The 25,020-nt window shown below is 35.2% G+C and overlaps 2 protein-coding genes across 2 annotated transcripts in view; both read right to left on the reverse strand.

Moving 5' to 3' along the window:
- Positions 1-6,833: 6,833 nt before the first annotated feature.
- On the reverse strand, positions 6,834-7,608 carry LOC106309716 (E3 ubiquitin-protein ligase RHA1B). Its single transcript, XM_013746819.1, has one exon. It carries the CDS (start codon positions 7,544-7,546, stop codon positions 7,025-7,027), a length of 522 nt encoding a protein of 173 aa, XP_013602273.1. The 5' UTR covers positions 7,547-7,608; the 3' UTR covers positions 6,834-7,024.
- A 14,689-nt stretch (positions 7,609-22,297) lies between these two features.
- The window catches only part of LOC106310113 (1-aminocyclopropane-1-carboxylate oxidase homolog 8), a 3,677-nt gene continuing 954 nt past the window's right edge, over positions 22,298-25,020 (reverse strand). The window contains 3 exon segments of the mRNA XM_013747321.1: positions 22,298-22,726; positions 22,823-22,915; positions 22,917-23,148. Coding sequence (XP_013602775.1) covers positions 22,475-22,726; positions 22,823-22,915; positions 22,917-23,148 — 577 coding nt within the window. The 3' untranslated portion in view covers positions 22,298-22,474.

The following is a 25,020-nucleotide window of genomic DNA, read 5'->3' on the forward strand; positions in this document are numbered from 1 at the left end:
TTTTATCAAAAAAATTGTTCAAAGTAAATTTTGAAACTAAAATATTGTATTTTATATGGTTTATAGTTTAATTTAAAATGATATATATATATATATATATATATATTAATCTTAATAATTAATTAAATTAGACTTTTTACTTATATAATTTTTGTAATCATTTGTATTTTGTCATAACAAAAATTTTAAACCATGGATCATAAAATTTGAATGTGAGACTTTTAACAGTTTTAGTAATTTATAGCCGTTTGTAAAAATTCAAAATATAGCATATACATAAAAATCTAAATTTTTATTATATGTTATTGTGGTTGTTTAATTTATTTAATAGTTTAAAATTAAACAAATATGATAGAAAATACACTATTTTTTATCAAATCTTTATTATTCAAAATCATTAATTGCCATATATACTTTAGCCATATTAGGTAATTCCGTAAATTTTATTTAAGGAAATAATAAAATACATTAATGGTGAATTTATTGTTAGTTTAATAAAAAGCTTATTATATAATTAGATGGACCAACATATTTCTCTAATGATTCTAAAAATCATTCTAGTGATGACATGTGGCTACAAAAAGAAGTTGTAATACTTCTCAAATAATATATAGGGGATAATGATCTTAGCAGAATCACAATACTAAAAGCAGCATATGCTGAAATTCTAGCATGTCCACGTCACTTAAAATATTCCTCCAATCATAACATTTCATTTTGACACGTCACATGGCTTCAGTCTATTGAGTTACGTTTGGGCCTCAGGTGGATGTGTTTTTTTATGGGCTTCGTCTGTTTACGCTTGGGCTTCGTCGTTCCCCAAACAAAAGGTAACCTAGACGGAAGTGTCGATGATGTCGATGATCTACGCCTCCACCTCTTCGTAAAAAAAAATGTTCTCTTCACCTCACCAACCTTCACACTATTAATTTGACTCACCTCTATTTCTAATCACAATAGAAACTGAAGAAGAGATCTGATCCGAACATGGTCGTGTGAGAGCATCTATGCGACAAGCTACCTCATCAAAATCTAGAGACTCGGACGTCGGTGGAAAGCTTAGGCTGCCACGACGATGCTTAGCGACTCATCCTTCTAATCCCCTCTCCGCTTGCGTTTGCTAACTGTTCTCTCAGTGATCTCAGGTTTGGTCCCCTCTCCGCTTGCGTTCGCCAATTGTTCTCTCACTGATCTCAGGTTTGGTCCTCTCAGAGATTTTTTTTTCATTCCCGACGCTTCAAAGGGATCGGATCTCGAGTTCACATTCTTGGAGTCACCAAAGTCCAGTGGATTATGGCCAGGCAATAGTATTGGATCTTCTTTGTTTTATCTATTTGTTCGTATGGACTACTTCCTCTATATTCCTTCACTGGATCTATATATGTGTTTTTCAGTGGTTTACATGTGACTCCATTACTAGAGTTATAGGTTTCTTCAGAGTGTAAGCTCCAGGACAATAAATTTGCGTGGTTTTAGGTTTTCAATGCGTCTTCTGATTCTGTCTTCTGTGCTCTTTGTAGTTATGATGCTGAAAGCTCAGATCCAAATTGACTATTTTTGGGAAGTAAGAGATGAGGATTGAAAAAATAACTAATGTAAATCTTTGTAACACCTTAATTATAATATAGATTCCTCGCTTAGTTTTCTTGGAAAAAGGTTTAAATACATCAACACTATGACAATCTCTTTACGTTAGTCTTTATAAAAGAATGGCAGACTTGACTTTTTTTAAAATTGTATTATTGCTTCCCTCAAGTTGAATTGTTTCATCTTCATGGCTTTTTTTAAAAAAAATCAGACAAATAAAAGAAGAAATTCAGTGAAAGTTAAGATTAAGAAGCTTTGGCGTAATTTTCAGAGCTTGAGGCTCTTGAATCTGACATGAAAACGAGACCAAAGAGGATGGAGAGTATCTTCTTATCTCCAACCCGGTAAGAATTTACGATGTTGAGCATATCTTGCCTTCAGAACCAATAAGGCAGACTGGAGCTCTTCCTGCTCGAGTTTAGGCTAATTGTTTAGACCCTTCTCTTTTTATTTAAATCTTTCTCGAGCTCTTAATGTTTCAGCATGATTTGGCTCTTTATGGATGTTTAATGGGAGGTTTAAAGATGTTATTAACAGGTTAAGGATGAATTTGTATTACCAACGGTACCACAAGCTACTCACCGGGGGGAAATTCTAGCGCTCTATTTGTGGGGCTGAGATATTTAGATTTTTTAGCCTTGGCACTTTAATCATTTTGTGGATAATGTTTTAGCAATATTTCTATGGAATGAGAAATTTTTGGTGCATTTTACGTAGCTGATTCTTTTAAGAAAAATTATGGTTTTTTTTTACCAAAACTGGCTTACACATATGTCGAGATTATTAGGTTGGTGGTAGCTCAATATTGGCCGCAACTATTCCCTTAGAAGATGGACTCTATTGTACGCTGAAAGATTCCATTTAAGAATATTGCAAATTATGAATAATGTACCCGTCCCGCATAGTTTAAACATAATCAGCGAGATAGTAAGTATATGTCAAACAAAAAATAAGAGAAAGTTCATAAAGAAAAAAAGAACAAAAGAACAAAAAAATATTTTTTTGTTAAGAATTTTGAGGCCCTCAAATTAATGAGACTGGTTTTACCTCCAACTATAAGTTGAAATGAAAAAGTACTTGAAAAACCTTATGTGTTGTGAAAGTGAGAAATAAATTCTATCACTATGTACTCCCTTATGGATAGCTTTGAACTAAGAAATTATTTTTTCTGTCTAATACATTAATAATAAAAATATAGTTATTCATCTATCACAAATATCTATGCAAATATGTGAATCAAATACAAAAATCAAACAACGTAATGATTTCCACAAGGAAACTTTTAAAAATATATTTATGTTATGTAGTCTTATTTTATATTCTTTAAATAATGTAATACAATATTATACATTATTTTTTTAGAATTGAAAAATACATATAATATCTTAATCGCGCGTAGCGCGGTTAAAAAATCTAGTCATTTTAAATATAGCCAAGTCCAGATGGTGATGCGCAGAACAGGTCCTAGAAATTACATTGCTAGAAGCAAAAAAAAAATTATGGATGCTTTCTTAAAAAACATGTTTTTGAGAAAAGTTGAACCCAGATTGGTCCATTGAAATACCTTGTACACAAGTTTACACCACTAGACTAAGGTAATTATTTGAAAATTGTAGCTAAACTTTATTAATAAATGTGTCGGCCGGAAGCTCATATGGTTTTGCCCAAGAGCCTGCTCTGGTGATGCGATCCAAATGCTAGCAATATTGTATTCCCTCCGTTTCAATTTAAATATCGTTCTAGAGGAAAATTTTCTTTTCAAAATAAGTGTCGTTTTATGATTTTAATGCAACATTTATTAATAAGATTCTTCTGTCTATTTTTTTATTGGTTGAAATATGGTTAGATATATGGATAATGATGTTTTTATTTTGAAAATGTATAAAATTAAACGTTTTCTTAATCCGTGTGCATAAGTCTAAAAAGACAAATAAAGTGAAACGGGACTAATTAATATGACTTCGAAGTGGAGCCAACTACGCAGCTAAGGGTTCTAGCTTGCAGTGAGGTTATCGTACAACCATGTTTATACTAGAGTCTAGAGATATTGTCATCATTTTTTTTTTTTCGTGGTAATTTTTTTTTTTTTTTCCATCTAAAGATTTGATAAAACGTCAGACCTAACAAGAATATCACCAATACAATGAACAAAACAAAAGAGAACAAAATAAATGGGTCAAATTTCCACAACAACCCTAATAGGCCTACAGCCCAAACCAGGCGGAAACCCTAGCAGCAGTATGCCGCGCCGTAATCACCGCCACGGCCACACTAACTCTGCAACTTCGCCGGATCACACTGGACCGAGAACTCCATCGCGACCATCGCGATCTCGAAACCAAACTCTTCTTTCTTCACTTGCCCTCGTCTTCTTTATCGGAGAGCATCATCTTCCTCTGAGAGCTCTTCTGCTAGATACAAACACAACCGTGAAGGCAAGCACGACAACCAACACCACCCAGAAACCGAAAAAAAAAACCCGAAACAAACTAAGGGACCCAAAGACGGCAGCGCAGAGCTTTGCGAGCCTCCACTCTCCGTGACCAAAAATCAGCGAAGGCGGAGCTAAGTGAGTCTCCCCTTCCCAGAAGCTAGAACCGGCGACGGTGGATCTGAGTAAGCCTCCACATCCCGAAAAGAAACCGAGACGACGGATCTAGGGTAGCCTCCATCTCCCGGAGCCAGTGCCTGAACATGCAAGCCGCTCCATCTACATCCAGAGCCTCCAATCGATCGCGTCGTTACTCCAACCACCGAGCCACCGATGACGGTTGATTGCGGAACCAGAGCTCAGACAAAGCGATCTTTGAAGGACGGCGCAGAAAAAACAAAAAGAAACAAACGGAAAGAAAGAGAAAAGGCTCCGGCGCGGGCACGGACGCTCACGCGCCGGCCGTACGCCGGATCCCAATCTCTGATCTGGTTTCTCTCTCTTAAACGCTCTCTGTAGTTGCTATGTCTGTGTACTCTTCCCCTATATTGTCATCATATTATGGGTATACTTTATTTATTTATTTTGTTCAAAAGATATACTTTATTTTAAGCCTGTACATTTGACATATTGCTAATGTTTGACTGTTTGTGCGTGTATATAGTATATACACCATATGTGGACTACGAGTCTACTACCATCTAGGGTAACTCCAATTGCTTTGTTGTCGATGTTTGATAGGTTATTAGAAAGTAGATTCTCTAGTACCTAAAATCTAGAGCAGTTCCATGATATAGGATGATGATGATTTGTAATAGTCACCTTTTCAATCATTGCCCAAATAGTTTTAATGCCACTTGACCCATGTTTAACCTACCCACTTTCAATTATTTTCTCTACATTGAATTCAAAGTATTCCCTTCTCTCTACCAGATTTCAATCACACGCAGGACTGATCACACGTGCAGTAAAATGTTAGTATATCTAAAGTTTTTTTTTTGGGTCAAATTTATATCTAAAGTTAGTATACTGATTCTCATCAGTTATAAGAAGAATTCCAGAACATTAAGAGTGGGATTAATTATCATTTAAGGTTTATTTTCAGGTTTTATTTATCATGTAGAAGCATAATACCATTCTTTTATATATTGAGATTGTTTTAGATTCATATTGGCTCTAACGGATTGTCGTTAATAGCTTTAATATATCAGCAAGAAACATTTTACTCTCACTACAGCCACTGTATAAATCAATCAGGTGAAAAAAAAATTTTATTCTTTTTATATGTTTTACTCTAGTCACTCTTAAATCAGAGGTAAAATGGCTTACTTTTTCCCTCGTAGTTATGTGAGAGAGAATCAATTAAAGCTAGGAGTATGACTGTATTATATTTCAAGAGTAAACTTTTACTCTAAAATTAAATTTATTCCAAATTCCACTTAAAGTTTATCAATCAAGTGGAAATTACCTTTTTCAGTTTTACTCTAGTTACTATTTAAATAGAGAGTAACATAGACTTAAGTTTACTCCATTTTTTGCTAGAGTAAATAAGTTTATGTTATTTTCTTTTTCTTCTTTTCCACATGTTTTGTTTCCAATTATTTTCACCTCTCTTTTTTTATTTTAGTTTACTCTAGAGTTACCAATCAAACCCTAGGTGTAACTTTTAGTTTTATTGTATTTTAATTTATTAGTTTACTCTGGAATTTTTCCACTTTTTTATTTTACGTGTCTGACTGAATAGTATTAATAGCACAACTATTTTAGCGATATAAAAATTTACGCCCAATTTAACCAAAAGTTTGTCAGTCAGGTGAAAACATCTTTAATGATTTTTCAGCTGTTTACTGTTTAGCTAGAGGTAAATAGGTTAATTTATTCTTTCACTGTATTAGAAGAGGAAAACAAATTAAGCCGACTTTTCACATTTTTTATTTTTGTTTTTGCTGTTTATTTTACAATTTTTCTCTCATTTACTCCACTTGATTTACTCTATTTAATTTACTCTCTATTACTCTTATGTTTACCAGACATACTCTACTTTATTTACTCCTATTTACTCTAGTATTTTACCAGTCACAACCATTATATAATTTGAATTTCTAAGCAAACCATATTTTAACTTAAAAACTCTTACCACACTCAATTTATTTCAGTTACCTATACAGATAGAAATATGCATTTATTTCCTTTTAGGTTGGTCTTCGAACCAGGGTTTTCATTTCGGATCACGATTTAGATTCGTAGTTAATGAATCAGAGGTGGTCGAATTTCGAGGTATATGGATTTTTGATATATTTTGTATTGAAATAAAAACATGTTTAGTTACGTTTAAAATTGACTGATCGATCTGCAGACCAAGCATGTTACCAGATTGTGCCTTTACGCGTTACCATGAACGGTGAATCCATGATCCATTGAATTTAGATCCTTTTGGTTAAATCTATGGATAACAGTTACAGGTAAGTCTGACTTTTAAAATATTTATTACTACCATAATTTACAAAATAATACAGATGTGGTCACTGCTCAGTGGTCAGAGACAAGTACTGACATGATCTTAACTACTCCTGATCAAAAGTTAATTATAGCACTAAATTAAAAGTTACTCCATTTATGCATTGATAACTATCAGAATTAATTAGTTTCTATAAATAGAAATCAAAGGCCATAATTTTCAACCTGCAAATAAACCAAACCACTTGATTGGATTAAAACCAAAGTCTAGAGAAGATGGACTAAAATCTGGAAACTCGGATCAGTTTAATTAGATCCAACTTTTAATGTGGATTTAGGATTTAGCATTTTTATTTAGAAAGTAAACAAACTACTTTTAATTTCATTTTTTATTAGGTAAGTTTTATTGCTCATCTCATTCATATGTATATTTACAATACACACATAAAAGCGTGGCAAATCTAATGTTAGCAAGGGGTGAAAAAAAGCAAAAGTCAAAAAAAAGAAAAGACACAAAGGAGGAGGGAAGGAAGCTGTCTCTCTGTCTCTCTATAGTTCCGTCACGGGACAGTACTCACTGTGAAAATCATGAACACCAGAAGCAGCCCACAGCCGTTGATTAAACTCTGCTTGCATCTCATCTGGAACGAACGGCGTTCTACAGAGAGGACACGTCTTCTGATCGTGATCCATCCAACGGTCGAGACAGCTCCGGTGGAATATATGTCTGCAGTTTCTCAGCCACCGGATCTCTTGCTCTCCTTCGAACTCGTAGAGGCAAACCGCGCAGCTCTCCGGCAGATCTTCTCCGGAGGTCGTTGTCACGTCTTCAAACTTGATGACAGGTAAGATCTCGCGGATGAGTAGGGCGGAGAAGGGGGAGCGGAGCTCGGGTGTTCGGGTCGGGTTAGATGTGTAGTCGGGCCAGGTTTGGTCCATTTCGAGGAAGTCCGAGAGGCCCAAGAAGCGGAAGAGAGAGAAGACGACGGTTCTGATGAAACTGAGGATTGAGAGTGTTTGAACGAAGAGCTTCGGGAGGAAGACCTCTGTGTAGCCTACGGGGAAGCCCATTGGAGCTAGAGAGAGAGAGAGAGTGAGCTATGGTTAATAAAGGTTGAGTTTTTTAATAAAATACAGAGAGTTTCTTTTATAGAGCAGGTGAGAGGAAGAAGATGATTAAACGACGTCGTGTCATGTAGGATCGATTTTGATAGAGTTAACCGACTGTGACATCTGTTAAAAGAAAGTAAAAAAAAGGGGAAAGCAACAAAGGGAACAAAGATTGGTCTGTGAGATGTAGATCTGTCACCAACATTGTTAGACTATTTTATTCGTCTGCGTGCGTCTCTACTGTGTTACCATGTTTTGGAATATAAACATCAGCAAGTTGCACGACGACCGGCACACGTGGTACGTGCTGTTGATAGGAGAGGTTGATGTTGATGTGGTTTCGTCCTATTATTCAAATTGTTTTATATGAAATTCATTGCATATATCACTATTCGGTTGATGTGGATGTGGTTTGGTATTCGTTGTATATTACTATTTTTCACGTGAAGTTTACTCCAAGACAGTAGAAAGATCAAAGACCGGGTGGGTACGTTCTCGATATGTGGACATTTATTTCATCGGAACACAAACAAAGCACCGTTATATTAGTATTAGAAAACAAAGGATGGTATTGATATAATGATCAACCTCGTTAACTACTACTCTAGTGAAGGAAAAATCGAACGGCTGGGTTTTGTTGCGTTACGTGATTCACACGTCAAAATAGTTCTATCTGATGCCCAGTCTCTATTATCATTTTACCGAGAAATTTGCTTTTCCTTTGCGTGTTCCTTTCAATGGTTTCTTTACTTCATAACAAAGGATGGAATATAGGGTGGGTATCACATCTGCTATATTCTTGTAACTATATATTAGGTATATTGTTTTTTTCACAAGTTTACACATTTTAAGCAGATATTTCACACTCACACATCAACAAAATATAGACAAATTTTTGTGATTCTATGTTGGTGTCGTTTAGAGTGTACATATCAACGATCTTTATAAACTAATGAAATTTTTGTTTACTATACGTATTTGTTTTGTCCTCGTACGTATAATAGGCATGTTCAACTATTGATAGTTTTGCTGAATAGGTTTGTTTTATCGAAATGTTCTTTCTATGTATATGCATCAAAATGTGGTTGAATGTATAAGGCTAAAATGTTATAAATATATATATTTTAAATTTTAAAATCATAATATTACGCCAAGAGAAGGCTAAAATTAATTGCCTGTAAAAGAAAAAGACATCAAGTCGAGTAAAACATGACAAAAGAAAAAAAGTTAAAAATGAAGAAAATAAAGAGAAACAAAAGGCCAAGGGTGTGTGGTGGGTCATGGACACTTAAAAGAGAGAGAATCGAGATGATTAATAAAGAAGAAGAATCAATCTTTATCCAGACCCTCTCAATTTCGCTATAAAGAAAGAAAACACAGTTATTTCACACTCAACGAATTAATCTTTATAAACTAATGAAATTTTTGTTACGTATTTGTGTTTGTCCTCGTACGTATAATAGGCATGTTCAACTATTGATAGTTTTGCTGAATAGGTTTATTTTATCGAAATGTTCTTTCTATGTATATACATCAAAAAATGTGGTTGAATGTGTTGAAATGAAGTCATTAGATGATGAGATGTGTTGCTAATATGAGATGAGGCTGAGAAGAGTAAAGGGCTGGAGAAGGATGAGTTTGGGTCGATCTAAGCTGTACAGGCCGTACCAAGCCGTACTGGCCGTACCGATAGGGTCGACCAAACTCGCCCAAGCAAAGTTACCACACTCGGGTAATTTAGAAGTAAAGGAGAAGTCTCTGATCTTCTACTTACTGATGTTACCGTTTGAGATGGATAAGGAAGAGCTTATGACAGGCTGTCAAGAGCTGTGTAAAGCTAAAGGTGTTTTACACACAAGGAAGAAGCTAATTGTATAGTTTGAATTAAAGTAGAATTTTATCCAATGTAATAGTGTGATTTCGAAAATCCTTAACTGCTTGTAGCCTCACTATATATTGTGGTCTCTGATCATTAATAATAATTTGACAGTTCAGATTATTCTCAGCCTTCATGGCTTTTCTCTTAATATCTTAATCTCGTCTTTTACTCTAATCATCTCTAAAGCTTCTCTAATCTTTCTTAAACTCTCAGATTACTCTTTATACTCTAAAATTCATATGGTATCAGAACCAGGTTCTTGAGAATCTGAGTTCTTTGTGTGCGTTGCAAAGATTAAAGGCTAAAGCTTTGAAGGTTCTTTGAAGTCTCTAGCCTCAAGTCTTCTTTGGTTACTTTGCGGTTACAAAGCTGAGGATTGCGTGTGTGTTGCAAGCTCGTGATGTGTTGGTGTGTCTAATCTCAAGTTCAAAGTCTTCTACAAGTGTTTCAAGACAAGCTGTTGAAGATGGATGAAGGGATAAGCATGAACATGAAGGTGGCAGTTACTTTCAAGGGGAGTAACTACTTGGTGTGGTCTCGGATGGTGAGAAATACAGTGGGAAGTAAGGGTTTGTGGAAGCATCTCACAGATGGTGAAGCTCCAAAGCTCATTACTCAGGGAGAAGACTCTGAAGAAGTCTCAAATGAAACAGCTGTGGAGAAGTGGCAGCGAGAGGATATGCTTGTGATGATTGATCTTCATGCGTCCTTGGAGCCGGCGATCGTAGAAGCATACAACTATTGTGAGTCAGCTAAGGAGCTATGGGACACCTTGAAGAAGGTGTATGGGTATGCCTCAAACCTTCACCGAGTGTTTGAAGTAAATAAAGCCATAAACGGCTTGGTGCAAGACGACATGGAATTCACCAAGCATTTGGGGAGGTTCCGGTCCTTGTGGTCAGAACTGGAGATGCTGAGGCCAGACACAACCGATCCAGAAATGCTCAATGAGAGGAGGGAGCAGGATAAGGTCTTTGGGTTCTTGCTTACCTTGAATCCGGCTTACAATGCACTGATCAAGCACATGTTGAGATCAGAGAAGCTACCAGACCTTGAGGATGTATGCGCTCAAATCCAAAAGGAACAAGGGTCTATTGGGTTGTTTGGGAGAAAAGGGGAGATGTCACTTGCAAATTAAGCTGCGCAGATCAACACTGATGAAGCTCCTCAAGCCAATAAGGCCGGTTACAACAAGTTTGAGGATAGGAAGTTCAACAGGAGCTGTGATCATTGTAAGAAACATGGCCACAAGAAGAGCCAGTGCTGGATATTTCATCCCCATCTGAAGCTGGCCAAGTTCTTGAAGGAAAGGGAGGCTAGGGCTAATGTGGGTGAAGGATCAAGTGGCGCCAACACCTCAGGCAAGAACAAGGATGGAGACGGAAGGGAGAGTGATGGCAAGTCCTTGGTGGCATACACAGGCAATCCAAACAACCGAGGAGGTGGTCAAGACTTCATTAGGCGATCAGACATTTATGCCCTCATCAAAATGCTTAAGGAAAACGGTAACACTTGTGGTTATTCCTTTGGTGCATTAATGATAGCTAAGAATGTGGATAATGGTCTTGATAAACATGGAAATGCTAAACTTGATCATGCATATGCTAGCACTGCTAGGATTGATCATTCATTTAAGCCATCAAGTGTACTATGTCACACGGCCAATAACATGTCTAATCCATTAGTAGTTGATTCTGGTGCATCTCATCATATGATTAGTGATTAGTAGTTGATTCTGGTGCATCTCATCATATGATTAGTGATACTAATCTAATTAGAGACATTGAACCTGCTAATGGACATGTGATGATTGCAAATGGAGATAAAATTCCTATTAGAGGAATATGAAACCTGAAACTGTTTAATAAGCATACTAGAGAATTTTACATGCCTGAATTCACATCAAATTAACTCTCGGTTAAAAAATGTACTACTGATTTACATTGCAATGGTATCTTTAGTCCTAATGATGTGAAGTTTCAGGATATTGAGAGCAGCCAGTTGATTGGGAAAGGAGTTACTAAAGGGGATCTTTATATGCTTGAAGAACTAGCTCATGTTTCTAATTATAGCTGTTCCTTTACTACTACTTATAGTTTGAATAAAAATGCTTTGTGGCATGCTAGATTAGGACATCCTCATAGTAGAGCTTTGAATTTGATGTTACCAGGTGTTAATTTTGAGAATAAGGATTGTGAAGCTTGCATTTTAGGCAAGCATTGTAAAACTGTGTTTCAAAGATCATCTACTGTTTATGAAAAATGCTTTGATTTGATTCACTTTGATGTATGGACTGTACCTTGCTTATCTAGGGAAAATCATAAGTATTTTGTTACATTCATTGATGAAATATCCAAATACACCTGGTTAACTTTAATTTCATCTAAAGATAGGGTGCTTGATGCATTTAAAAACTTTAAAGCTTATGTGACTAACCATTATCATGATAAGATTAAAATTTTGTGATCAGATAATGGAGGGGAGTACACTAGCCATGCATTCAAGTACCATTTAGCTCATCATGGGATTCTTCATCAAAATAGTTGTCCCTACATACCACAACAAAATGGTGTGGCTGAGAGGAAGAACCGACACCTTATGGAAGCTGCTCGGTCATTGATGTTTCAAGCAAATGTTCCCAAGAGGTTTTGGAGTGATGTTGTGGCTACTTCTTGCTACTTGATTAACTGGACTCCTACAAAGGTACTTGGAGATCATGCACCATTTGAAGTCTTGAACAAGCACAAGCCATCCATAGGGCACTTGAGAGTCTTTGGGTGTATGTGCTATGTATTGATTCCGGGCATATGAGAAACAAGTTAGAAGCAAGGAGTACAAAGGCTGTGTTCATAGGCTACTCTACAACACAGAAGGGATACAAATGCTATGATCCAGAAGGTAGAAGGGTTCTAGTCTCACGAGATGTGAAGTTTGTAGAAGAGAGAGGATACTAAGAAGAAAAGAACCAAGAAGACTTGAAGGATCTCACATTAGATAAGACTGGTATTTTGAGGATCATTCTAGAGGGTCTAGGGATCAAGATGACCCAGGATTCGAACTCTGGTAAAGGAGACCAACAAGAAGCCACTCATGAATCAGGTGGAGACATACAAGACACTCACCTTGATCATGAAGGGGGAAACGAGCCTGAAGTTCAAGAAAATGGCCAATATGGAGCCGACTTGAATGAGGAAGGAATGGAGACAAGTTTAGGCTCTCATAATCAAGGTGAGCAAGATCAAAGAGAAGTGGAAGCATCAGTGGAGGATGTAGAAGAAAAAGAACAAGAGCCAAATGTCCAAGAGAAAGACATGATGGTTCAACAACCAGCATTTAGGAGAAGCACACGGGTGAGGAAGGATCCCTCCTCCTGGGTAAACACGAGAGTGTACTACAATGCCCAGGCAGTGGAGCATCCCTCTCAAGCTGTGTGCTCATTTGCTCAATACCCTGAATCTCATTGTGCCTTTATGGTAAATTTGGATGAGAATTATGTTCCAAGAAGCTATGAAGAGGCAATGAGAGACAAGGAGTGGAAGGAATCAGTTGGAGCTGAGGCATGAACTATGATAAAGAATGATACATGGTATGAGAGTGAGTTACCAAAAGTGAAGAAGGCTGTGTCTAGTAGATGGATCTTCACAATCAAATAAAAGGCTGATGGACAGATTGAGAGAAAGAAGACAAGGCTGGTAGCAAGGGGTTTCACTCAAACCTATGGAGAGGATTATATTGAGACCTTTGCACCAGTAGCCAAACTAAACACAGTCCGGATTGTTCTAAGCTTGGCTGTGAATCTCGGATGGGGATTGTGGCAAATGGATGTCAAGAATGCTTTTCTACAAGGAAAGTTTGAGGATGAAGTCTATATGCATCCTCCACTAGGCTTGGAACATTTGGTGAAGAAGGGAAACGTGTTGAGACTGAAGAAAGCTATTTATGGGTTGAAGCAATCACCAAGAGCTTGGTACAACAAGCTGAGCACCACTCTGAATGGCCGAGGCTTCAAGAAGTCTGAACTAGATCACACTCTCTTCACTCTTACATATCCTTCAGGTATGATTGCACTCCTTGTGTATGTTGATGATATCATTATCACGGAAAGTGATAAGGAAGGTATCATATCAACCAAGGAGTTTCTTAAATCCATGTTTGAGATTAAAGACTTGGGAGAAATGAAATACTTCCTTGGAATTGAGATATGTAGATCCAAGGAAGGTTTGTTCATGTCCCAAAGAAAGTATACACTTGATCTCTTGAAAGGTGCAGGTGCTTATGGAGGCAAGACAGCAAGGATGCCTATGGAGGATGGCTACAAAGTACAAAGAGAGGGAGAGATTGAAGACAACAACCATTCCAGGATCCTAAACTCTATAGAAAACTAGTTGGCAAATTGATCTATCTTACCATCACAAGGCCTGATATTTGTTTTGATGTGAATCAGGTGAGCCAACACATGCATATACCTAAGGAGCATCATTGGCGCATGGTGGAGAGGATCTTGATGTATCTAAACGGTTCACCTGATCAAGGAGTATGGATGGGCTGCAATGGAAGCACAAATGTTGTTGGATACTGTGATGCTGATTGGGCTGGTGATAGAGCTGGCAGGAGATCAACAACCGGATATTGCACATTCATTGGAGGCAACTGGGTGACTAGGAAGAGCAAGAAGCAGAAGGTGGTGTCTTGTTCAAGCGCAGAAGCTGAGTAAAGAGCCATGCTGAAGCTTACAAACGAGCTAGTATGGATCAAGGGCATCTTGAAGCATTTGGAGATTGATCAAGCCACACCAATGACCATGCATTGTGATAACCAAGCCGCCATTCACATTGCTGCCTCCAACTCGGTGTTCCATAAAAGAACCAAGCACATTGAGGTTGATTATCACAAGGTGAGGCAGATGATTGTCCTATGAATCATCTTGCCATGCTACACTAGGAGTGAAGATCAGTTGGCTAATGTGTTCACTAAGGCAGCAAGACAAAAGACTATGGAGTCCATTCACATCAGATTGGGACTCATAAATCTTGGGAAGAGAAGGAGCTGATCCTCTTAGCTGTGAGGTCTTTACTCTTTTTCCCTCATCAAGGTTTTGTTCCAATGGGTTTTCCTTGGTGAGGTTTTTAATGAGGAAGATCTCATGGCTATCCAAGCTTAGACTTTCACAAAGCTAAGCTTGAGGGGGAGAGTTGAAATGAAGTCATTAGATGATGAGATGTGTTGCTAATATGAGATGAGGCTGAGAAGAGTAAAGGGCTGGAGAAGGATGAGTTTGGGTCGACCTAAGCCGTACAGGCCGTACCAGGCCGTACTGGCCGTACCGATAGGGTCGACCAAACTCGCCTAAGCAAAGTTACCACACCCGGGTAACTTAGAAGTAAAGGAGAAGTATCTGATCTTCTACTTACTGATGTCACCGTTTGAGATGGATAAAGAAGAGCTTATGACAAGCTGTCAAGAGTTGTGTAAAGCTAAAGGTGCTTTACACACAAGGAAGAAGCTAATTGGACAGTTTGAATTAAAGTAGAATCTTATCCAATGTAATAGTGTGATTTCGAAAACTCTTTGCTGCTTGTAGCCTCACTATATATTGTGGCCTCTGATCATTAATAATAATTAGACAGTTCAGATTATTCTCAGCTTCCATGGCTTTTTTCTTAGTCTCTTAATCTCATCTTTTACTCTAATCATCTCTAAAGTTTCTCTAATCTTTCTTAAACTCTCATATTACTCTTTATACTCTAAAAGTCATAGAATGCATAAGGCTAAAATGTTATAAATATATATTTTTTAAATTTTAAATTTTAAAATCATAATGCCAAGAGAAGTCTAAAATTAATTGACCGTAAAAGAAAAAGACATCAAGTCGAGTAAAACATGACAAAAGAAAAAAAGTTAAAAATGAAGAAAATAAAGAGAAACAAGAGAAGGCCAAGGGTGTGTGGTGGGTCATGGACACTTAAAAGAGAGGGAATAGAGATAATTAATAAAGAAGAAGAATCAGTCTTTATCCACACCTCTCAATTTCGAAAACGATATAAGGAAAGAAAAATAATTGTTTAACCCAGTGGTGGGCCGAGGAGAGATATAGGAGACAAGTCGTCGGTGGTAATGATCCTTCCACCAACCGGCAATGGTTCATGGCTCTACTTTGATCGGACAAATGTCGTTTTAGCCGGAGTTGATACGAAACTAGCCATACTTTAGGTTTATCATGACTAAAATCATATTTTAGATTATCAAGTGATTGTATGAGATCGTAATCTAATAGGGTATGAACACATTCATAAGATGTATTTCAAACAAGTATGGTTTTGTTATAGGAAACTGTAAGACACAATAAGAACCATATATAATTAAATAAATTTGATATTTTTGGTATATTCATGAATCATGAAGTTGTGCGTCTTAATTACTTTAAATTTTCTTCGTCTGAAGTTGATGTCTTGATTAATTTAACACTTTTTTCCCGCTGAAATCCAGCAATCTATGATGTCTTATTATATATTTTATAACCCTAAATGATTATTCTTTGTACTATAGCCTTCAGATTTTGTTCTTTTGCTTTTGGTATTACTATTAGCCTATCAAGAGCTCCACGAAAACGTTCAAAAATTCAACAAAACTCTTAAAGTATCAACGTTTGAACTCATTAGAGCACCCCTCCTCGCAAGGATAAGGACGAGTAGACCTGAACGGATTGGGTATCCGGACAATTTTAAGGTATCCGGATCCAGATCCTTATTCGGCGGATCTATAATTTTACTATCCTTATCCGGATACGGGGTTCTCGGATATCCGATGTCGGATATCCTTCTAAAAATTGTAATATCCGGCGGATATCCGGATCCGGATTTGAATCCTTAAAATAAATAAAAAATAATATTAATATATATAAAATATTAAAAATAATTTAAAAATAAAAAATATATAATGTTTTTAATCAAGATATCCGGATCCGGCTTTGACGAATCTAACATTTTACTATCCGGATCAGGATTCAGCATTTTCGGATATCCGGATTTTTGGATCGGATCCGGATCGAATCTCAGATCGAATCCGGATCTCGTATAAAAGTCTCAGGCCTAAGGACGAGTATCTAAAAAATATCTCATCTGAGATATCCAATCTATTTTTGAATTATTTCTATTTGTATTAATGTTTGAGAATTCAATTGAAAACCTTGAAACGTGGATTTTTTTAGGGTTACTAAATTTTTTTTTTTGACATAAAAATATGGTTTTAGGGTTACTATATTAAAACCATTTAAAATCGTTATGACAAGACGTCTAGTACTATATGGAAACATTAATTTACATATATATCGTATATTCTTAATAATTCTTAATGCACACTTACACACATTACAGTATTATCGATTAGGCCTAGAACTTTTATCCGAATCCGGATTCAATCCGAGATTCGATCCGGATCCGATCCGAAAATCTGGATATCTGGAGAGACCGAATCCGGATCCGAATAGTAAAATGTTGGATCCGTCAAAGCCAAATCCAGATATCTTAATTTTTTAGTCAGGATATCTGGATCCGTAAGTTTTATTAATAAATATTTCAAAAATAGTAATATCTATATATAAAAATTAATTTTATTTAATATATTTTCATCTTTGTAATAGTATATATAAATTTTATGTAAATTTTGTAATATTATACATAGAAATAATTAAAAAAATTATATATATTTTTATTTTAAAATTATTGTATATATTAATATTATTTTTTATTTATTTTAAGAATCCAAATCCGGATTCGGATATCCGCCGGATATTACAATTTTTATAAGGATATCCGACACCCGGATATCTGAGAACCCCAGATCCGGATAAGGATAATAAAATTATGGATCCGCCGGATAAGGATACGAATCTGGATACTTTAAAATTGTCCGGATATCCGATCCGAGCTAGACCTATTATCAATACACAATATATAATTTTCCAGACACAATGTCACGAGTTTCAAACCAAATTGTTTTTTATCTCAACTAGTCACCGAACATACATGTTCTAATGTATATTACACGACAAAAAAACAAGGAAATTGTCAATTACAATCAGTCCAATTAATCAAAAAAGAAGAAGAAAAAGAAGCTTTAAAGCGATAAGGGAAAGGTATGGAGATCGAGTGTCGATTAGGAAATGTTGTAATGAGGCCGAGACAGCCACATGGCCCTATTGCCTCTATGCCTTTCATCTCATCTCAATCTCTCCCGCACTTCTCTTAGTCATGTCACTGTTTAGTTTTTGGTTATTCGCACCATCTCTTTCTCTGGTCCCTTCATGAACAATATGAATATACTTATTGACTATTTCTTGTTGTTTTATAAAATAATTTATACGATAATCCCAACATCATGGTCCAATATTTGATATTTTTTAAATGATGTTTTGGTGGATTCTGGGGTTTAATCACTACCTTATTTTCAATAGAAAAAAAACATTTAGATGAACGTCACGCCAATACAATTTTTGTCAAAATACATTGTTTTATAACACATATTTTCAATTTTATTGAAAACTATCCAATATAATTATTAGAGTTCATGTATATTTAAGTCTCTTCTAAGTTAGCAATTTTATTTGCTTACTTAATATGGAGTATACATATATGCAATGAACAACATGCAAGATTTGCGGTGTTGCTTTACATGTGTAGTGTTGGAAATAAAAGTAATTAGGTAGTGCAGTTTATATGTGAATGATAAAAGAAAACATAGTGTTCGCTATCAGTAATCACAAATGTTTGTTTGCTGATGTGTTTCACTGTATTGTTTCCTATTAAGTAGGGTAGTTTGAAAAAAGAACTATATGTATGCATCGCTATAATAACTTTTCGTCAAATTACACAAGGATATTCATAGAAACCTAATAATTTGCTAGTAAGTATAGTAACAGGTGTCGTCTTGTCTTTCTCGTAAACTTCACATGGTACCACTTCATGTATTTTTGTCCTTGGATCTTTTGGGACCACTCCATGATTTCAATTTTTAATTTCATCAGAAATAGAGTGCACTGAATTTGTAGAAGGTACATGTACTAACTACATCAGGTCCTGAAAATGTAAACAGTCAAAGCATACTTTTTTTCCTTGACGGCCCATATTTTTCTCTTAAGCATGGGCTTTGCATTATTTTGGCCCAATCAATTGAAATACTAGTTAATAGTTATAGTTCTTTATTGGTGAAAATCAGTTAATAATAGCAATTTCAAGTAGAGAAACTCTATACATGGTGGAACGAAGGTGCACGTGACGACGAATTACCCAATGGGAGATATCGCTTTCATATAGATAATCAGATATGCGTACTCTACTTTTGTTACCAAAGAGCGTTATAGTTTAAACTAGTGTTTTTAAAACCGCACCGGCTAGCGAATCGAAATTTTTTTAGATCATGGTCATTGTGGTTTGACCGGGTCAGAACCAGATTCGATCGGGTTTATTTCAATTAAACTAAATTTAATGATATTTTATAAATAATATGCATATTTTTTAAACAAAAAATAGATCATATCAAATAAAATGTTTAAATGATCATAATGTGTATAACAAATTAAAAATAACAATTAAAATCTAAAATCAATATGAAAAGCACATTTAAACTTTATTCGCAGATCTTCGTCACCTTTAAAAAAATATATATACACATTAATAAAAATTATATTTTATAATACAAATTTCAAAAATGAAAATGTTTCAATTATTTAAAGTCTCCAAAACAAGTGATCATGAAATAATTTTTTTTTTAAAGTGAGAAATAGACAAAAACAATATCTTGACGTGAATATTAAACTTTGTGAATCTTGTAATTTATGAGTTGTACAGACGACAAAAGAAAAAGACGAGAGACGATACTTTATTAATCTTTGATAAGTCTTATTTTTATTTAAAAAAGAAGAAAAATTAATTATTTCATTAACAAAATTTTGGCTTATACACGAACTGGGGTTTGGTCGGTTCATTGGATCGCCGGTTCCCAGGTTTTTGACGGTTCGATAAGAGTTTTTAGCTGGTTCAATTTTAGTTGAGTTTTAGCATTAACCCAACCCAGATTTTTTCCGGTTCATGGTTCCATCCGGTCCGATCGCCGGTTCGGTCCATGTTTAAAACCACTGGTTTAAACATCATTCATTTGTTTCTTCTGCCATCGCCGCCGTTTCTCCTCCAAGACAAGCTCATTTTTATCTCCTTTCTGATCAATTAACATCAGTTAGATTATCAATTTAGTTTACAAGGCTAGAATACTGGTCCATTCATGTAATGTCGTGATTGTATTGGTGACATCCCTCTTTTATAACCTGAGTGTGCATATGTGAAATGTCAAAAAAATAATTACGCATTAGATGATTGTATAACGTCTGGCCGTATATGCGGACTAAACGGGTTATATACGGATATATACTTTTACACGAAATATAAGTATAAGATTAATATATATACATTATTTAAAAAAAAAACTGAACATAAATATATTTTAAATCCACTTTTATGTATAAATATATAGTTTAACATATATAAATAGTTTTAAATTATAAAAATTAAAGTCATTTTAAATATATAAAGATGATAAATTTAAAATGAGTTTGCAACAATTATACTAATATCTACAATCATATAAATACATAAAATAAGTAAAAATAATATAAATAATAACATTAATAAAATATAATAATAATATTAATAGTTTATTTTTTTGAATATTAATGCTTAAAATTCGCCTAGGCGTCCGCATAGACCGCATAATGTCTGTCTAAACGCTATTATTTGTCCGAATTATATAAATCCGCATAAAAAATTGTATAACATAAAAATAGTACGGTTGGCGGGCGCCTAGACCGTATTTTAGAACACTGATTATTTTAGTTCGGTTGCTTTCGGTTGATAACATTTCAGGTCAGCATATATATATATCACTTTAGAGGATTTGATGGTCAAGTCATTGAGCTTTTTGCACAAAAAAAAGTCACTGAGCTTATATTTTAAGTTTAGTCCTGTAAATTTGGTTTTCTAAAATTCAGCCGAATATTTTTTTTTTGGGATAGAATGGATGAGGTGTATTGTCCTTCTTATAATAAACACTAGTTAATAATCCGCGCCTTGCGCGGAATGTGATTATTAGTTTCATTATATTTTAATAAGGAGACATTAATCTGTTTAATCTGGATATCAGTTCGGTTTTAGGTTGTTTTTTTGGTTTTCAATCTCCTAAAATATAAATATTCTTAAAATATAACTATCATTTTAAATCAATATTTATTTAGTTTGTTCGGTTAAAATGTTTGATTTTTTTGTTTTTTTTCCTGTGATAATCAAAAATTACTATTATTTGTTTGTTTTCATGTAATAAATCTTAGATAGTCGTGATGTCAAACCAATGGTTTCATATTATAGTTTCTAAACGGATAATAGTTAAAAAAGAAAAAAAAATTATTAAGACAAATCATTTTACTACAATTTGGTCGATAGTGAAAGAATCATTAAGAAAAATAATATTTTAACTTAAAAAAATAGATATTTCAGTTGTGGTAAATACATAGTTATAAGGTGCTCACGTCAATGTGCACATGTATGTGTATGTAAAAGTATATTAAGATGATTGATAAGTATATAAAGATACTGCTAATTAATATTAAATGACATTTTTTCAAAATAATACATGAAAAATAAAATTCTTTAAATGAAATTATTTAAAAACAAAAATATTGTAAAATTTATATAAACTATGATATATAACTTACATATAATTCTTTAAATATATATATATATATATATATATGCATATAACATATCAAATTGGATATCCGTTCCTATAAATATTGATATTTGTGATTTGCTTTTTTTTTACGGATATTGCATTTTAGTATTTGATTTGCTTCGTAGAGTAACAGATATCCGGATTTTTCGGTTCAAATCAAAACGGATAAAGAATCGAATCAAAATTTATGAATAATTTGCCCAGCTCTATTTGTAAACAGTAAAAATAACGTAAAAAAAATCATGCATGTGAGTTTTATATTAAAAAAACGTAAAGTACATAGTGTGAACATATTTATGTAGAGTTTGAATGAGAAGCTCTCTACATGTGACATGTGTCCATTTTAGTATGAACACATTTATTACAATGATTCTACATGTGTTAAGTTTAGTGTGAATGAATTTATTACAATGCTTCTCCTTTGGCATATAAGAGCACCATTAACGGGGGTGCTTACCCCAGGTGCTTAACAACTTTAAATATATATATATATATATATGAAAAAGGGGAAGCATCAGCGCTTAAACAAGCACAATAAGCATTGTATCTTAGAGGCACGTGGCGCGCTGCCATTGAGCAGCTTTTTTTTCTTTCTCAAACACTTTTTTTTCTCAAACACTTTTTTTCTTTCTGAAACACTGTTTTTATGATCTAAATAACATCCAAATATGAAAATGACTTAACTAGCACCGATTTTTTTTTAAATGACCAAAATGACACTCAAACACTGTTTTTATGACCAAAATGACACCCAAATATGAAAATGACCTAGCTAGCACCATTTTTTTAAAAAAAATGACCAAAATGATGGCCAAAGATGAAAAAGAAAAAATCTATGTTTTTATTTTAGAATTATGTTTAAATGTTTTTTTTTATGTTTTATTTAATAAATGAAATGCATCTTTAAAAAAATAATATTTTAAATTTTTTTTTAAGAACCCCAAAATAAGAACTTCCCATTGGAACACGAAAATGTTCGGGGTGCTTAGCGTTGTATCTTAAATCACTTTTACAACTTAAAATTATTAAAAAAGGAATAAGCACCCCTATTTGGGGTTTTGGGTCAATGGTGCTTAAGGGATTTTATTTGGTCAAAAGAGAATTATGAAGACAATCAGACACATTATTATTACGGAGACGGTTTATATTTTGTGATTGACTCAGAGATCTTGACATGGTGTTGACGCATACATGCACGCTTTACGAACGCAAAGACATGTTCTTTGGTCAATATCTCAGATCTTGAAATGGTGTAACGCAGATGTATTGAGTTCTTTTGTCCCGAACATGTTTGAGAACTCACTGATGGTTAACTCCCTATACTTTGGAGGGTTTTGTTCTGACAGAAGCTCTTTGATGGGTCCATACACTCGAGGATTCGCCTTCATGATGCTGCTTAAGAAACATGGCACCGAAATCCGCGGTTCAGCGGCTCCATTTGCTACCACCCTGTGCTCCACGCTTATGAACTTGTCGTTGCTTATAAGCTGCACAATAAAAGATGATCAAGTCACAAGGTCCATGCATGACCTTTAAACTAATATTACATTCATATATCCTACTAGCAATAATTATTCTTTAACCTGGAGAAGATCTCCGATGTTAACGACAAAAGCCCCAGGGACAGGAGGAACATCGACCCAATACTGGTCATGGAGAACTTGAAGCCCTCCGATATATATTTCCCTGAAGAACAATGGTTAGAAAAGAAAAATCGGTGTGCTTGCTTAAGCCTAGAGTAAGGTCGGGCTGAGGGCAGGGTGGGTAATACTGGCAGAACATGACCAGTGACTCGGTGCAGCCCATGTCCTTGAGATGATTAGGCTTTAACCCTAGGGCTTCTGAGAGAAGCTCAAAGAGCAGTTCACCTAAATTCATAATTTCTTTTTTTGTACTCCATCATAATCCACTACAAGAAAACACAAGTTTAGCGAGGAAACTTAACGAGGAAAACTAATCCTCGTAAATTTACGTCGATTTTACGAGGAACTTACGAGGAAATATAAAATCAACGTTATTTCCTCGTAAAATAACGACGAAATCATTTCGTCGTAAAGTCGATGTAATGTAACGTGGCTTTTACGAGGAAATACGCTTTCCTCGTAAACTCGACGTAAATGTAGAGTGTACTTTACGAGAAAATATTTTACGTCTACTTAACGAGGAAATTTTGAATCCACCAACTTTGTAGTTGTAACAAGTTTTTTTTTCCGGCAACCTAACTAAATTTCGTCGTAAATTCCTAGCAAAATTACAACTACCAGATTCGAAAATTTCCTATAAATATAGACGTTTGAACATCATTTTAAACACACCAACAAGAAAAAAAAACGTGAAAGAAAAAAAAATGTCGGGCTCCGGGAATATTTTCGAGATGCGGAGGTGGGATGTATATGCATAGAGATGCTAACGGGAGAGTGACGAAAGAATACCTTGTGAGACTGGAGACATTTATGCATCAAGCAGATTCCACACCGCTAACCCAAGAAAGCGGTAAGATGTTATGTCCTTGTCGGAAATGCAACAATTCAAAATTGGCAAATCGTGAAAATGTTTGAAAGCATTTAATAAATAGAAGCTTCACAATCAGAATGAAGCTAGTAGTAGTAATAGCAATTTTCAGGAAGAACCGGTTGATCATCATTTCCATAATGAACATAGTTACCATCAGGAGGAGCAGATGGTAGATTATGATAGGGTTCATGATATGGTAGCTGATGCATTCGTAGCTCATGATGAAGATGAAGAACCTAACATAGATGCAAAAAAGTTTTATGAAATGTTAAATGCGGCGAATCAGCCACGTTATAGTGGTTGTAGAGAAGGTCTCTCTAAATTGTCGTTGGCTGCTAGAATGATGAATATTAAAACTGATCACAATCTACCTAAAAGTTGCATGAATGAATGGGCAGACTTGTTTAAAAAGTATTTGCCGGAAGACAATGTGTCTGCTAGAATGATGAATATTAAAATTGATCACAGTCTACCTGAAAGTTGTATGAATGAATGGGCAGACTTGTTTAAAAGAGTATTTGCCGGAGACAATGTGTCTGCTGAGCTCACCACGGATGTGTGGGATGGCCTCATCCGTTATTGGCGGGATCCTGACGCCATTAGAATCTCCCAGTCTTGCTCTGCCTCCAGTAACACGGTAGATGAGCACAACCACGGGCCGATGCTTCACTCTACGGGCCAAAAACTCCACGCCGGTCTCCATTTGAAAATGGTAATTAAATATTTTATTTAATTATTTTTAATATATATATATATATTATAACTTTCTTAAATGTTTTTTAGGCCAAAGAGACGGGACAACTCTCGTCTCTTTTGCAACTTTACGAGAGGATCCACAAGAACAAGGTGAACCAATTTTTAGATGGCAAGTCCGAGCAAATTTTCAACGACTTGGTTGCTCGGGTTGACGACCGCCAGACCCAGCTGACCCAGCAGTCCACCGACGGATTACCCGTCACCTTATCCACACTTGAAGTGGATAGGATTTACGAGGAGGTAAATTTTTTAAAATTCTAATTATTTTTATTATTCATTTAATTTAACTTTAAATTTTTACTAACAATATTTAATTTTTTGTTTTTAAGGTTGTCCCTAAGAAAAAGGGACGTACGTTGGAGATTGGTTCCGTCAACGATATTTCGAGTACGACATCGTCTTATGGTCAGAGACGAGATGAAAAAGTCACTGAGCTGCGTAACGAGTTGGCCTCGACAAAAACTGCGTTCACAGCTCGTATGGGTGGAGTCGAGGGCTTCTTGGACGTTAT

Source organism: Brassica oleracea, chromosome C8 (genome assembly GCF_000695525.1).
Source record: "Brassica oleracea var. oleracea cultivar TO1000 chromosome C8, BOL, whole genome shotgun sequence".
In the NCBI taxonomy this organism is placed as follows: domain Eukaryota; kingdom Viridiplantae; phylum Streptophyta; class Magnoliopsida; order Brassicales; family Brassicaceae; genus Brassica; species Brassica oleracea.

Coding starts and splice junctions, on each gene's coding strand:
- LOC106309716 (XM_013746819.1), bottom strand. CDS start 7,546: ATGGGCTTCCCCGTAGGCTACACAGAGGTCTTCCTCCCGAAGCTCTTC.